The sequence below is a fragment of the Meleagris gallopavo genome, chromosome 2 (assembly GCF_905368555.1).
Source record: "Meleagris gallopavo chromosome 2, MGAL_WU_HG_1.1, whole genome shotgun sequence".
NCBI lineage: Eukaryota > Metazoa > Chordata > Aves > Galliformes > Phasianidae > Meleagris > Meleagris gallopavo.
This window is the reverse complement of record NC_139405.1, coordinates 22,463,351-22,478,115: the sequence shown is the minus strand read 5'-3', so window position 1 is coordinate 22,478,115 and position 14,765 is coordinate 22,463,351. Positions and strand designations below refer to the sequence as shown.

Here is a 14,765-nt window from a genome sequence, read left to right as displayed (position 1 = left end):
AAAGAAAAAGAAAGAAGAAAAAAACCCACCATAATATGCCCAGAATCTCTTAGCAACACAAATGTCAGGTTCTTAAGGGAGGGTAGGAACGACAAATTTAAACAGCTATTAAATACTTGCAATTTTTGTAAGTTAGATAAGAGTACACCTTTCTAAATTCCAAAATCACATCTCAACTTTTGAAAAAACATCCAATTTCTTCTTAGATCAGGACTGCATAATGTGGGTGGAGAAACTATCGGTTACATTCGTATTCTGAGCTTTCACTCCTTAAATATCAGAGACATTTGTTTTCACCTCATATAAACAAGTGAAGACACCATAAGCTGTAATTATGCAACCATGTCCCCACCCTAAATATTTAAGCATATTTAATTCAGAATTTTAACCCAACCTGCTTCTGAAACAGCCTGTATATTTTATGAAACTTCCAATTGTAAAATATTGACTGTATTAGAAGTCAATAAAATATTTATATATCCTTATATACATATAAACACATAATTTTATTAACATATATGTTTATTAAAAGAATTAAACCAGTACTTAAATGTCTTGATGTCTCCACTGTACCTAACTACCATCAGGCAGAGCAAAAAGTAGTCATTATACAGGGCTCTACTGGAACTCAGGACCCCCATGTTCCTGGGCAGAATTCCTTACAGCATCTGTAAATTGTCTCCAATTAATACTGTTACCATTAATACTAACAATACAACAACTAATAATAATAACAGTAATTGTAATAATAAATAATAATATTGTATGCAATCAAGACAAAGAGCTTGAAACTTTCCCTCTGAAATGAAGAAAATTGAGATTCACTCCCTGCTCCCAGGACTGGTTAACATCCAAACACAATTTTACCTACGCAAACTGGAAACGTGTACCTTCCAACTTAACATCTCTATCACTGCTGCCATGATTCTGAACAGCCACACACAGCATTATGCTGTTTTCAACAAGAAATCAGTGCCTCTGCAATTTTATAAATCTGTATCAATGACAGCCTTACTCTCACTGGCCCCACACATATTCTGCTCTCAAACTATTCCACTGTACCTAGCAGGAAAGTGACAGAAGTCATTGGATACAACCCAGGCAATGACTGTGCAACTCTCCCATGAGAGATGTAACAGAAACTGATGACAGCCAGGAAACAAACCCGTAATCAGTGGAGAAGTTAAGCAATCATTCACTCTGAGGGAAAAAAAAAAAAAAAAAAAAAAATGCAGACACTGCCTTCTCTCCATAAAGTCACCATGAATTTCATCTTGTTTGTGTTAGGTGCTGGCTGTGCATGCTTACCAGCTGGGGCACTGAACCCTTGACACCGAATTTGTAAATTCTGCAACTGAAAGGCGTTACATGGGCATCAACACAGTCAATCCTACTTCATCGTAGCAATTCTGAATGCATACAAAACCAGAATCTTCAGTATATGCAAGAATTTTAGTGACAACAGGAAGTCAGAAATATTCAACTTTTCAGGTGCCTTAAGTTACATGCAGGGCCTTTGAAGCCAACCACCAGTGGGATTTGTATGGAATACCAACACCATCTTTTCTCCCCTCCTTGGGTAGAAACCATGTGCTGAGTTGAGTGAAAAATGACTTGATTGTGAGGATGGACGAAAAAGTGCCTTGCAAAGGCACAAGAGGTAACCAGAATACAAATCCCACTCATAATTACTACCAAAAATCTCAGCTTCTGAAATACACCAAGAATTACCCCAACTTCTGCCCATCTTTTCGTGCCTATCAGAAAAATGTCAGCAAAGAACAACTAGAAAGTCTACGCTATGGCACATATAGGTCATATATTATCTTTTTTCCCCCACAGCCTCATCTTTCTTAGGATGCCACAGCATAACAGAAAGAGCAATTAACAAGAAAATCATACTGTGTATGTTAAAAAAGCTGAAAGTGGGGATGAGTAAGTCATAATAAAACAAAGAAACAGCAACAACAATAATCAACTAATGAAATAAAAGAAATATGGGTTAGAAGGAAACCACCTAGTCCAGCCTCCCATTCAAAGGAAGTCTACTGCCAACACTAGATCAGATCAGCCTTGGCCGTATCTCAAGGTACATGAAGCCCACAACATCGCTTGATCCAGTGCAGCAGCACTCCTAGCAGAAAAAGAATACTGGGGGGTTGGAACTTGGTGATCTTTAAGGTCATCTCCAATCCACGCCATTCTAGGAGATATAATTCTATGACTACTTACAACACCTAATGAATTTCAAGTGAATTCCCTAACACTGAAATTACAGGAAGAAAACATCTCCAGCTAGCTACTCAGTGTAAAGAACAAAAAAATAACATGAATTAAACTTCATAATTGCTAGCTCAGATTTTACCTAGAAATAAGGTACAAAAATATCCTACAATTCACGGAAAATGTATAAATAATACATTTTGATGTAGAAATAATACATCAGACGTAGAACAGATCTACCACATCTACAATCAATAAACTTACATGCCCAATTCACTGAATAGTGACAGTGGAGAACATTTTCACTGCTCAGCAAGTGGCTTTTGAAAATTTGCAAAAAAACGGCCCAGTAGTGCTAATGTCTTTTGATTCAGTCACTACTGAAAACCCAATAGAAATACTTGAGCAGCATGAGGTGGTTCTATGAGAACATTCAAAATTTTCACGTGAAAAAGGTCAAAGCCCAAATTCACTTAATTCACTTTTTTAAGAGCAAAATAAAGCTGCAACAAAAGCATGCAGGTTCAAAAGCAAGATTTCTCTCCTGACTACTTACACTGGAGTTGGCGAAAATGGAATTTGAGTTGGCTACAGAATATTCTGCATTTGTCAAGTCTTCGTTGCTCTGGTAAAAAACAAAATCATGTTTAGAAACAAGACAGTAAAGGTTTTGTATGTCTCACACACAGGAAGTGCTACTTACAGATTTACTACTAGGTCCATGCAGAAAATAATTCAGTGCCTGCGGGTCCCTTAAAAAAAAAAAAAAAAAAGCAAAAAGTTACTACTTAGGTAACTCTTTCTGCTAATGAGGTGAATTTAACTGAGTCAGACACACTTAACTCACACACATCAGGTTTGTTTCACTGACCCCAGTGTAAACTTCAAAGTATACCATTTGAGGCTCCTTGTTTCTTTATCAGAATGATTTGCAGATACTGATCAGATTTACTGTCATTGCACAAAGACATTTCAAACAATTGACCACGTTAATCACAAAATCTGAGTTACACCGTTCTTTTCATGAGGGCATTACTTTCCTTCTCTCAAAACACAACATTTCACAATCTACAAAACCTAAAGAAAATACTGCAACCAAGTAACATGAGAACTAAAACAGCCACCATCTCCTCTACTGAGATTAATTATTATACCTGCTCAGCTACTGTTTAAGTCAAGGTTTTTTTCACCAGGTCAAATCTTCAAATGTGTTTTCTGACACATTAAGAAAAAGCTTGTGTTTTTCTGCCAGAGTAAAAAGCTGCACCAAGTGAAATCAACCATACAGATAACGGAATAAGTGTTACAAAACACAATTTCAGTGCATTTCACAAACCTGGCACTACCACTGAACAGAACTCAGATTTAAAACATGGTCTGACAGAACAAGTGTTGGAAATTCAAATAATTTTAAAATACCTAAATATAACTGCACATGTAGACCTCATAAAAAGCATTAAGAATGTGCTACTAGTGATTATTTTATTATAAATTATTACAAATCATTTCCCAACATGTCCATTAGCCTAAAGAGCAAAGTGACATGGAGTCTTTTAACTTCAAAACATCTTTATTAATTAAAAAACAATAATAATAAAAAATAAATAAAATTGAGAAACAGGAGATCCTTGTTGAAAAAAGAAGTTAATTCAAACCATCTCTCCTCTCTCCATCATCCTAGAAAATAAAAAGGAAACAAGTTAATATATCAGGCTTAACAGTCTTCTAAAAGCACAGAAACACATCTCTTATTTGGGAAAAAAATACTGCATTCATGTGTTTATCAAGTAGGTGTTAAAAAGGCAGCATTTGTCAGAGACTTTGTGGTACAATTACATTTACAACACACAAGTAGCTACATACGTTGCAAGCAAAAAAATCATTTTCATAGTAGAAGTTCCAAGAATTCAGGAGAAAGATCACTGTATGAGATCACAAGGTCTGTCACACTTATTTTACTGATACATTATCAAGCCATTTAATAGTAACTTCGCTCACTGGATTTAAGTCATGAAACACACAATTAAAAAGGCAGAATATTTCATCACCTTCAATAATGGCTTTAATAACAAAGGAATTTTAGAAGGCACTTACCAAAAACCAAAGATGCTGCTGTCCATTCTTCTAGATGCTTACAACAGTAATTGCTGCGAGCACCAGGAAAAATGCTGTAATTTTTCAAACGCTCATATAGACAGAGAGCACTTCATTTTCTGGACCACGTGTGAATTTGTACCAGGATCCTCATGATTCACACTCACGGCTCAGTACTTAATTATCCAATGCAGCCAATTACCATCTTCATATTAAAGCAGGATGACTTTTCATTTTTCATTTCAGCTACAGTCAATAATCTCGCAGAGTACACGACACAGAACGTAACTGTGATCCACTCCAGCCAACATTTTGTTGTAGCATCCACAGAGTAATCCCTAAATTACAGAAGCCATTGCGATAGCATTTTGTTTTTTCTCAAGTTCTCACTGGTTTTGCAGGAAGTCTTCAATGCATAAGAAATGTGGAAAACCTATTTATCTACTACATGTAACACAGTATTAAAAAAAAAAAAACTTGTATGAAATAGATGCCACATTTTAATACCTGCTACATAACCAATGCCATACTAATATTTCATAGAGTTTGAACAAAAGTACCACATATGAGATGTTTCCTCTCATGTTTTAAATGTATTACAGCACATTACCTGTTCTCAAATACTTGATGTGAATGTCAGCCAAGCAAAGTTAACCTGCCATTTATACAACTGACAAAAATCTTGCATTGCAGTAATCTAGCTATTGTATTATGAGATACTTATATGGAAGATCTTACTGCAAATAAATCTGTAATTTATATTTCAAAAAAAAGCAAAATACCCAACTTGATTAAAATCAGCACTTTTTGAGCAAAACGGTAACAAATCCTTGTTTGTTGTGGATACATTACAGTACCAGGTAGCACTTCTAGTATTTTTATGCAAACACAAGTTACTAGTAGAAATTAAGGATTTTGTTTGTTTTTCTTTAAGAAAATTACATAATCTTACTTTTCTCTTTAAAATACAAAGACTGTCAAGAAAGTTTCCAGCTCCACCACTCAAAAAGCTTTTTTTTTTTTTAAAACCCCTAAAAAACAGTTCTCTGCAATGAAGTCTGTAACAACATCCCTACTAGTGTGCTTCTGCAATGACCCTGCATTACCATTAACTGAAAAGAGACTTCAGCTTCCACGCCCATTCATTCCTTAGCTGCTCTTGAGAATAACCCCAACAAGTGGAGTGTCATCTAGCATGAAGTGGGACTGAAGGTCATATTATACATACACCTCCATGAAGGGAAGCACAGCTTCATTTCATTTCAACATAGCATAGCTACTCATCTTATTTGCAAGTCACTTAGTATTGATATGATACCCAACCTTCCTGAAGAATTACACAGGCAAAACTTACCCAATAAGATCAAGGAGACAGGATTCATCATCGTCATCATCCATGACAACTAGAAGGAAAAGGCAGAGGATAGATATTCAGCACACACCAGAGAACATATTACTTTCAACACCAAAAATATTTTACAATATCTCAATGGTTTTTATCAAAGAGTTTATGGGAGTTGACAGACATTTATTGTTGCCAGAGTTGTTAAGTATTGACAAGCATATTCTACAGAGATCTACACAAACTCAATAAGTTTCTTTCAAAATCAAATTCAGTCACACGTCATGATCTACAAAACTCCATGCAATACCATTATTTTGGGATTTTTCATTTTATTGCAGTTGTTACTTTTTTTTTTTTTAATAATGCTCAGCTATTGCTAGTCACAATACACCCAATTTCCGTTTCTCCTTAACAGCACTCAAGAGTGTACTTACACAAACTTGCAATTAATAGTACAGAGTTCTAAGAATCCCTTTAAAAACAGGTGGGCAATTCATTTGCATGAGTCAAACTGAACATAGGCATCCACTGTGGCATAGAGCATTTTTAGTCTCACAGCATCCCAGTCACCAACTCTTGTACTCACTGATTAATCAGATTAGTAACCTGTAACAGATACGCTCCCTCATTTTTTCCTGATTGCTGCTCCTTTGAAGCTTCCATCTGCATGACCCTGGCTCTCCCATTTACTGTAACTCTCCAAATCTCAAAGACTGTAACATCTTCTCCACTTCCTGTCGGTAACTCTCACAATCTCTTTATCTTCCCTTACTCCCTGCAGAGATCCCAGCTAATCAACTGATGATAGCATCTCCTATACCTCTTTATACCTTGGCATTCCATTCAGTTATCCAACATCATCCACACAATATCATATAATCAAATCAAACTGATTCCTGCCATGCCTGTGTTTTTCTCAGCTCCCCTTAAAACTTTGCCACCATATTTAACACTGAAATTTATAATTCTAGTTAGATTAAAATAGATTGAAGCCAATCTCTTATGTCAAAACATAACCCCCGACCAGCTCTACACACATCATTCTGTGGGCTCTCATGACTGTTCACAGTGATTGAAATGAAGGGACCTGTCTCACAGGAGGCTGAAAGCACTGGGACTGTTCCATCAAAAGAACAGAAGGCTCGGGGGCGATCTTAGCAGTGGGTAGAAATGCCTGATGGAAGGACATAAGGAAGACAGCCAAATTTTCGTCAGTGGTATCCAGCAAAAGAGGCAAGGGATACAACATGTTTCTGTTTAAACTTAAGAAAAAATTATTTTCCTGTGAGGCTGTCAAACAGTGGTGCAGACTGCCCAATGAGGCTGTGGAGTATTTGTCTCAGAACAAATACAACCCTGATGATGCAGCCCTGTGCAGCCTGCCTTGGCTGGCACTCCTGCCAGCAGGACATTGGACAAGGCATTCCCAGAGTCCTTTCCACCTCAACTGCCCCAATTCTGTAATCTCTTTCTATTCCTCAGTGATTTTGAAGCTAGCTTCTAGCTCATACTAACAGAAAATACCCCAGCCCTTATGCTGTGCAGCCCCACGCTTATTGACTGACAACATGCAGCAGAGGATTGGTTACTGCAAGGATGCCTCACTATCTCTGCTCCAACAGAACAGGAAAGCAGACCGTGCCTACAGCCAACGACTTGAAACATTAGACAAAAAATCAGCAATCATGAGCTGACTCTGCATTTTAAGAAAAATACTCTTGCCCATGATTCAGTAGCACATCTGCTTGCTGCTGCAAACCAGCAGCATAAATGCTGGTCTTGCAACTGAATGCTAAGCAAACTATAAGACATTTTATAATGTGGCTGAATTTAAATGCAGATGTGCATTAGCAAGAACAAATCAGTAAGTGATTAGCATTCTGCTTTAATAGCACTGTTAACACTTCTTACAGGAAGCTATTATTTCCTTATGCAGCATATTCAGCTCTCAAAAGCAGGTTCCAAAGACTCCTAGCTAAACGAAGGGAGAAGGAGAAAAAATAAAAAATAAAAACAGGATTTTTTTTTTTTCCACACTGCACGCCTACTTTTAAAAATCCCATTCCATATCACTATGGTAACACTAACACTGCTACTTGAAATCAGTAAAACTCCTTCATTTCACCAAACCAAACATTCTATGCAACCATACAATAAAGGCTTACCATTGTGGGAAATTCCAAGTAACCACACAGAACTTTGTTCAACCACTATTCCAATGGGTATTATAACTACTAGCACAAATGAGATGTATTTGCTAAGTTGACCAAACTCTTAAAAACTCACATTTATAAAAATTGCAAGAGGAAAAAAAAAATTACAAGAAAATGATAAGGAGAAAAAATCTTAACAGTAATACATACTTTCTACTATTCAGCCCTACTGCTAAGCATACAGCTCACCTGATTAGAAAAGTGTATTTCTATGTTTTTCCTCACTCAATACACAAGAAAAATCTACCCAACTTACAGTAAGTTCCTACCAGTCTACAAGACAATATAGACAAAAATGAAGGAAACAGATACATTTTTGTAAACTCCATGATTAGCTACCAGTCCTCCCAGAAGCACACCTATCATGCTCTAACAAAATTCTTGCCATCACTCAGCAGAATCCTTACAGCAGCATTCAGTTGAAGAGCTTGCTGCGTTCTCAACACCTTGAAAACCACAAATAAACAAAAAAAAACCAACCATCACTACCACCTCAACATCCCCCCAGCAAGGGTTGTGTAACACCGCACTGATGTGATGCAGGATGGTAGCGTGTCTGTGAAATACCGCAGGACCAACATGCAGTTGGAACACCACTCACAGGTATGTGGTCTGTGAGGGAAAAGTCAAGTTCATAACCAAGCCACATGAGCTCACTTCCTATTTAGAATAAATTCTGTTTGCATTTCACGATGTGTACCCAAGGTCTACCTGAACCACGTAACTGCACATCTAATTCCTTTTAACTGACGCCAATTTTCAATGATCATTTGTGTTCTGCTAATTTCAGGACAGCAACAGAACAGGTGCACAATCAAGTTAAATAATTGTACAGCCATCCCTTTGGTCTTTCTTTAGAAAAGGGACAACGCACACGATCTTGACAAAAATTATCATGTAAAATTGTAACAGCCTATCCTATGAAATTTCCTTAATGTGCTTTTTACAGCGTAAACAGTAGAAAAGCTTACTGCTTTTTCTTTCCAGCTATCCTTTTTGTCTTTTTATACCCAAGCTACATAAATTTAGTGTGTAACTAGTCCTCACCAGTATTTGTTAACACAGTGGACAAAATTACTGATGTATGAAATGTGTACAACCCACACTACCAAGACAGCATGAAAATATAACACAGTGAGTGAGAACTAGAGGATGAGAGCTGCCCAGACCAGCAGCCTGCCAAGCTCCATGTGTGCAACCCAAGGGACACATTAGAGGAAAACATTAGAACCTCAGCAGTCCATGCATATAATTTATAAATAAACATACATATATTGGGAGTGATTGAAACGTGTGGAGACCACTGGCACAGGCTTATTTCTGGCTTTGGGTCAGCTGGCTGGGTCCTTAGGCCATGGGCGGGGGCATGAGACCTGGCAGGGCCTAGCAGGGTGCCCCAGTCAGACAGACAGCTGGGGGAAACGTCTGCACAGCCTCATAGGCAGCTGCCACACAGTACCCTAACATAGATCATTATCATCAATACAGTTCAACAGCGTATTTTAATTGAAACACTCAGTTTTTCAAACTGAGCCCTGCCAGTGCTTCCAACTGACTTACCAAGTGCAAATCCCACCTAATTAAGTCACTACCCAATTGATACTCCCTGAAACATGCCTCATGGCGCCTGGAGAAGACAACCTGCCTATTTGTAGCTAATCCCTACTAACTGCTGGAAAATCACCAGGCTGCCCTTTATTGCACACTCCCAAACAAATTATTAGAGAAAGCAAAAACCATTAAGGTGGCAAGGAACTACCAGCTATGCAGGCCAATCCTTTGAGGCACTGTAATTCAGCGGCCTGAAAGCCTCCATCTTCCTTCCAACAGTCCAAGGTAACTGCAGAACAGACCAACACCGAGCCCTCAGGTCCAACTTCCCCCCATCAGCCCCAAGCTTTCAACTAGCACATAAAATTGATCTGATAAAATACACTGATCTGTTTCAGCTTGAATGAGCTTCTTGGCCTGGTTTTGACTTGCCACAGAGCAACAAGAGCACTTGTGAGGCCCAATCTGAAATACTGTGTTCAGTTTTGAACTCACTCTAAGACAAACTCAGCAGTCCAGCAGTGAGCAAACAACATTGGGAAGCACCTAGAGCACAGCACTAGCGAAGTCTGAGGGGAGCATGTTTCCTTAGTCTGGACATCAGGAGGCTAAAGCAGGCACTAACTGCAGTCTTCCTGTTACCTTTGGCAAGAGCCAATGCCTGCAACATGGAAAGCTCAACTGGAAATGAGGAAAAAAGTTAATGAACGAGAAGGTTCAAGCACAACAGCTGTGGAATGACTGTCTTTGCCTATCTTCAAAACTCACATGAATCTGACTTCAAAGCTAGAGCAGGGAACTGGACCAGGTAACCTCTCAAGTGTCCCTTTATAATTTCATTACAAACTTCATACGAAACTTCACATATGAATCAGTAAAATATTATTTTTGGATCTTATAAAAACTCAATAGTGGCTACTACAGAAAGGCAATGTGTATAGCAGTAGTTTTCAAAAATGTGGTAAGAACAACACTAAAGCTTGGTAAGTAAATGCATTTATATGTAAACTCACAACTTCCATGCAACTACACAGTAACAGCTCCTGACTGGCAGCACACGGACCCATGAATCTGAGACTCAGCAGTAGCACTTGGAAATCAATGTTTTAAACAAGGCAATGACTTCAGTAATTACAGTGGAAAAAAGTCACACGAAGAAGATCTCGGCAGCATTAAGACTGATTCTACATCATTTGCAGGGACAAAACACCCAGAGTTTAAGTCCTTCCCTGACTCAAACTTTCACCACAACTGCCAAGCATGGTGCCAGTGTTTTTTCTCAGCATGCTTCTAAACTAGGAAAACAAAAACGATGCCATTTCACCACGTATCAGGTAATGTGCACCATCTATTCAGTATTCACTTCAGCTTGCTGTGGTGCTGAGACTACCACCTCGAACCTACTGCTGGTTGTCATGCAGACTCCTGACAGAGCAGCCCCTGTGCACACTGAAGAAAACCGGGGCTGCAGAACCTCACCTATGTTCTCTGCAGCACAGTAGTATAACAACACAAACCAAACCCTCAGCTAGTTAATACAGCCTTGTTCCTTGCAAATTGAATAGTTTCAGATTGTTTAGCACATTTTCTTAACTAAGCAAACACATTAACCAGTTTAAAAGCTGTTTATCACATCCGTCTCTTCATTTTCAAGACGTTGACTTCTACTCAGAAGATGAAAAACAACACGTATTCTGAGGTACTTCCACTTCCCCTCAGTCAGTGTAAAAATTATGTGCACCAGAACGATGACACATCAGTCAATAAAAGAGTGTAAATATTTCTTTTTAAGTGATTGCAAATTAAAAACTCCCTAATTTTACTCAGGCAAAAACACAGAAGACAACTATTAAAAAGTTGTCATTCTAGAACAAAAAAGAAGAAAGAAAAATGAACTTTTGAAGTGTACTTTGCAAAATAAAAGGGCTCAGCTACTCTCCTACAAACCAAGCTGTGCTCGTATTCTATGATGTAAATATTTCTCACATTTTCTCTTCCAGAGTAATCCATGAAAAGCAACTATTGCGCAGTTGCAAAATCTACCAAAAGCTATACTTGAAAGAGTTCACAAAGGAAGAAATTTGGGATCCTAACCCAACAACATAATGCATTTTGCAAGTGTGAATTATTTTCTGCACTGAATATCTTTTTCTGTATTGAAAATCTTCATCTTTTAAGATGAACTTACAATGCTTGAAATTAGCTGTGGAATTCTGAATTTAAAGTATCAGTACTCTCAACGGCTTTCTGTATGTGACAGTATGGGAGGAAATCTGCAATTTCAAACATTCAGAAGAACAATGCAAAACCTCTCTTTGTGGCAAAACTACACCACAAAAATGGGAACTACTCTGGACTTAGATAAAAAGCAGCAATCACAATGCACACACACTACCTCATATGAAATACGTAACCTGTACAAAAGTATACATCCTCACAGTTTCTGAGATTTGGTAGGTGATGAACACCTGAAAAGATGGGTAGGCTACATATAATAGTTACACACCAGTTCCATATAAAGAAGGGCAAATAAAAAACATACTCTAGAGCTCAGACAGCCTACAATAAGCTGTTCATTCATCCCTTAAATTTCATTTCCCATAAACATACCATAAAAAATTAGTCTCAATTTGAGTTTGGCAAGCACCTTAAGGTACGAAGCTTCCAAACACTACAGTGATATTTTATTTATAAAAAATAGAAATGTTCACTTCAGTTATTAATAGCACGTATGATAGGGAAAGTTAATGCAGCCACAGTCAAGCACTTTATTTGTGAATCCTCAGCACAGATCTCTAAAATCTCGTTTCCCTTGGATACACAAGTTCAGAATTGAATTCTTTATTTATTCAATACAATATTTTCCTACAAGCTTTTCATGGCAACACCATATCCTGACAATATTTTAATCTGAGAGCTTTCATTCTCAAAATCCCACAGAGAAAATCCAAAATAACTCATAACCTAGAGCACAGGATGCTCACTGACCCCATTGGATTCACAGGGTTGAACACCCAGCTCAACCCACTTCCCCTGCAGAGACCTCCCTATCACCATACCACTGCCTGTTCTGGGCTCTATCTTCTAAGCTCTCCATCATGCACAGTTCTTCAGGAATCTCAACACTCCTAAAATATTTTGAAACGACATCAGGAATCAATCATTCCTCAATTTATTAATTAACTGCAAATTAATACTTTCCAATGCCATTCTAGACCATATTAATTTTAAAAACAAAAAACTATGGTATATCTTAACACAGGTGTGATACAACCAAGATAGTACCAGTTGACATTGCATTACTGCCCATAATTGAAAGCTGAGCAGAGCTTTCTATTCCTTTCAGTTAATAGGTTTGGGAAATTAACTGAAATTTGAATATGATAAATTGACACCTGTAACAAACCTAGCAGAGCACTTCATAACACTGTCCCAAAGGCCACACTGATCACATTGCCAGTCTCGTTCTTGTCAAAGCTAAAGGAGATTCTGTCACCTATCTACCAATCTAACAAGATTTTCTGGTAGACAATATCTCAACAAACTCAAGCTTCAATATCAGGACTTAAAATTCCACACCCAGTTGAAATTCACAGAAACATTGAGTTCCACCCAAGAGAAGGCAACACATCAGCCCCTACCACAACAATCAGTGAAGTTGACTTAATTTGGAGTGCATTAATGAATACCCATCTCCACCCTTCCATAATACTACTAACAACAGAAATGCTTTTGTATCAAGTTTTGACGGAGATTTGCCCGTTCTTTCTTTCCCTTTTGGTGAACACTCCCTCAGTCAAAAGGAAGATCAGAAGAAGCTCTGCAATATTTTAAAACTTCTACAAGTAAAGAAGTTAAAAGAATAAAACTGACAGTCCATATGTGCTGGTTAATAGTTACTTTTTATTTTTTTCTCAACAAATATTTTTCAACCATTCTCCATTAAAACAGAGACACAGCAGATAGTTTTTCCACAATGAAAAAACAGGTAAAAGAACATTAGAAAATGAACTTGTGAATCTTTATTTAATTATGAGATTTTCTTGAAAAAAATATCAGTTAAGGTCACAGTGTTCACACTCCCAAATTTATACAAGGGCTTTACCAACACTGCTGATTTCAGCTTTCCAATTCAAGCAGTTGCAGGTTGCAGTACAGTTTATGAATTTTGCAGATTTTCCTCTACTGTAAGAAAACAAAGCATGCTTGTTTCTGTATACAATCTCCATGCTTGTTCTGTGCAGATTATGTCACCACAAAAAAAAACTCTGCAACCAGAAGTGGAGTCTGTTCCAACATGTGGGAATCAAATGTTGTTTCTGCATTAGAATTGGATAATATTTTTTTTTTATTTCATGATCTCCACTCTCATAGTTTTTAGGAGTCCTTCTACTTAACTTGGGAAAGATCTCTGATAATTTACATCACTTATCGTCTAGATGAACCTTCCCAGGAATGCACACTCCGTATATAGGTGTATATATATTTATTTTGTCATACACAGTGCAAGAATATCCTGCACGAGATCAAACCAGAGAACAAGCCATGGCATGCCCAAGGAAGCACCTGAAGAGACATCGGAAGGCCTGGCATCATTCCTACCCCCTCTCCCCCCCAGTGCTCTTTGTTTAACAAAGGCTTTGAAGAAAATCACCGTACCAATAGGACAAGAAGAGCACCTAGACATCTTGGAAATAACAGGATGACAGGATTGACACCAGATAACAAATAAATTAACAAGTAAATAACAAATGTAAACCTTCTGATAAGATTGTGAACTTGGAGTACCCAGCCAGTGGGGAAACAGGGGAATGGGGGAGGCAAGAGGGAGAAAACAGGGTATAAAGACTGCCATGTTGTGTCCATAGGCACGCTCCTGCTTGCGTGACGCCCGCCACTGCAATCGCGAATAAAATCTGCTTTTATCAGAGATACAGTCCTGACAAAATTATTTGGACATTTCCAACAAACAGAGCTACTATAATAAATTATCCCAGCTGTCTGGACAGAATGAATTACAGCATCAGAAAAGCAATTATACCTGGACTATATCTATTACTTAGAGAGGGATGTCAGTTTTGCTCTCCACTGCTACATCTACATTAAAAAACACTACCCATTAGACTTACTGTAAGTCTAACACAGCATGAAAAGACACAATCAGTGACCATCAGAACCACATCATGCATAAAACATAACTGCAGTTATGCAGGATTTTTCCTGAAATTGACATGGAGTTACACTAGCAAAACTCTGAAGACTTATGTAGCAGGCAATGCCCAAGCAGAATAACAACATGCTCACACCTACCAAGATCTTCAACTCAGGACTATGCACTT

General features: G+C 37.9%; 1 protein-coding gene and 1 long non-coding RNA gene across 8 annotated transcripts in view; both read right to left on the bottom strand.

The window, feature by feature from the left end:
* Positions 1-14,765, bottom strand: part of BICRAL (BICRA like chromatin remodeling complex associated protein) — a 41,554-nt gene that overhangs the window by 12,822 nt on the left and 13,967 nt on the right. For 4 of the 7 annotated variants that reach the window (XM_085219326.1, XM_085219328.1, XM_031552377.2 and 1 more), the window contains exons 2-4: positions 5,672-5,720; positions 2,927-2,975; positions 2,780-2,848 (exon numbers count right to left, since the gene is read on the bottom strand). In XM_085219326.1, coding sequence (XP_085075452.1) covers positions 2,780-2,848; positions 2,927-2,975; positions 5,672-5,715 — 162 coding nt within the window. In that variant the 5' untranslated portion in view covers positions 5,716-5,720. Of the gene's footprint in view, positions 1-2,779; positions 2,849-2,926; positions 2,976-5,671; positions 5,721-6,268; positions 7,552-7,573; positions 7,798-7,827; positions 14,754-14,765 lie in introns of those variants that run through there. The other 3 variants (XM_085219330.1, XM_085219327.1, XM_085219331.1) reach the window with 3 other exon arrangements.
* LOC146544899 (uncharacterized) lies at positions 3,775-4,500 on the bottom strand. The gene is made up of 2 exons (XR_014881969.1): positions 4,318-4,500; positions 3,775-3,900 (listed from the first exon to the last, which is right to left on the bottom strand). It is a non-coding gene; the product is annotated as an uncharacterized LOC146544899 (long non-coding RNA).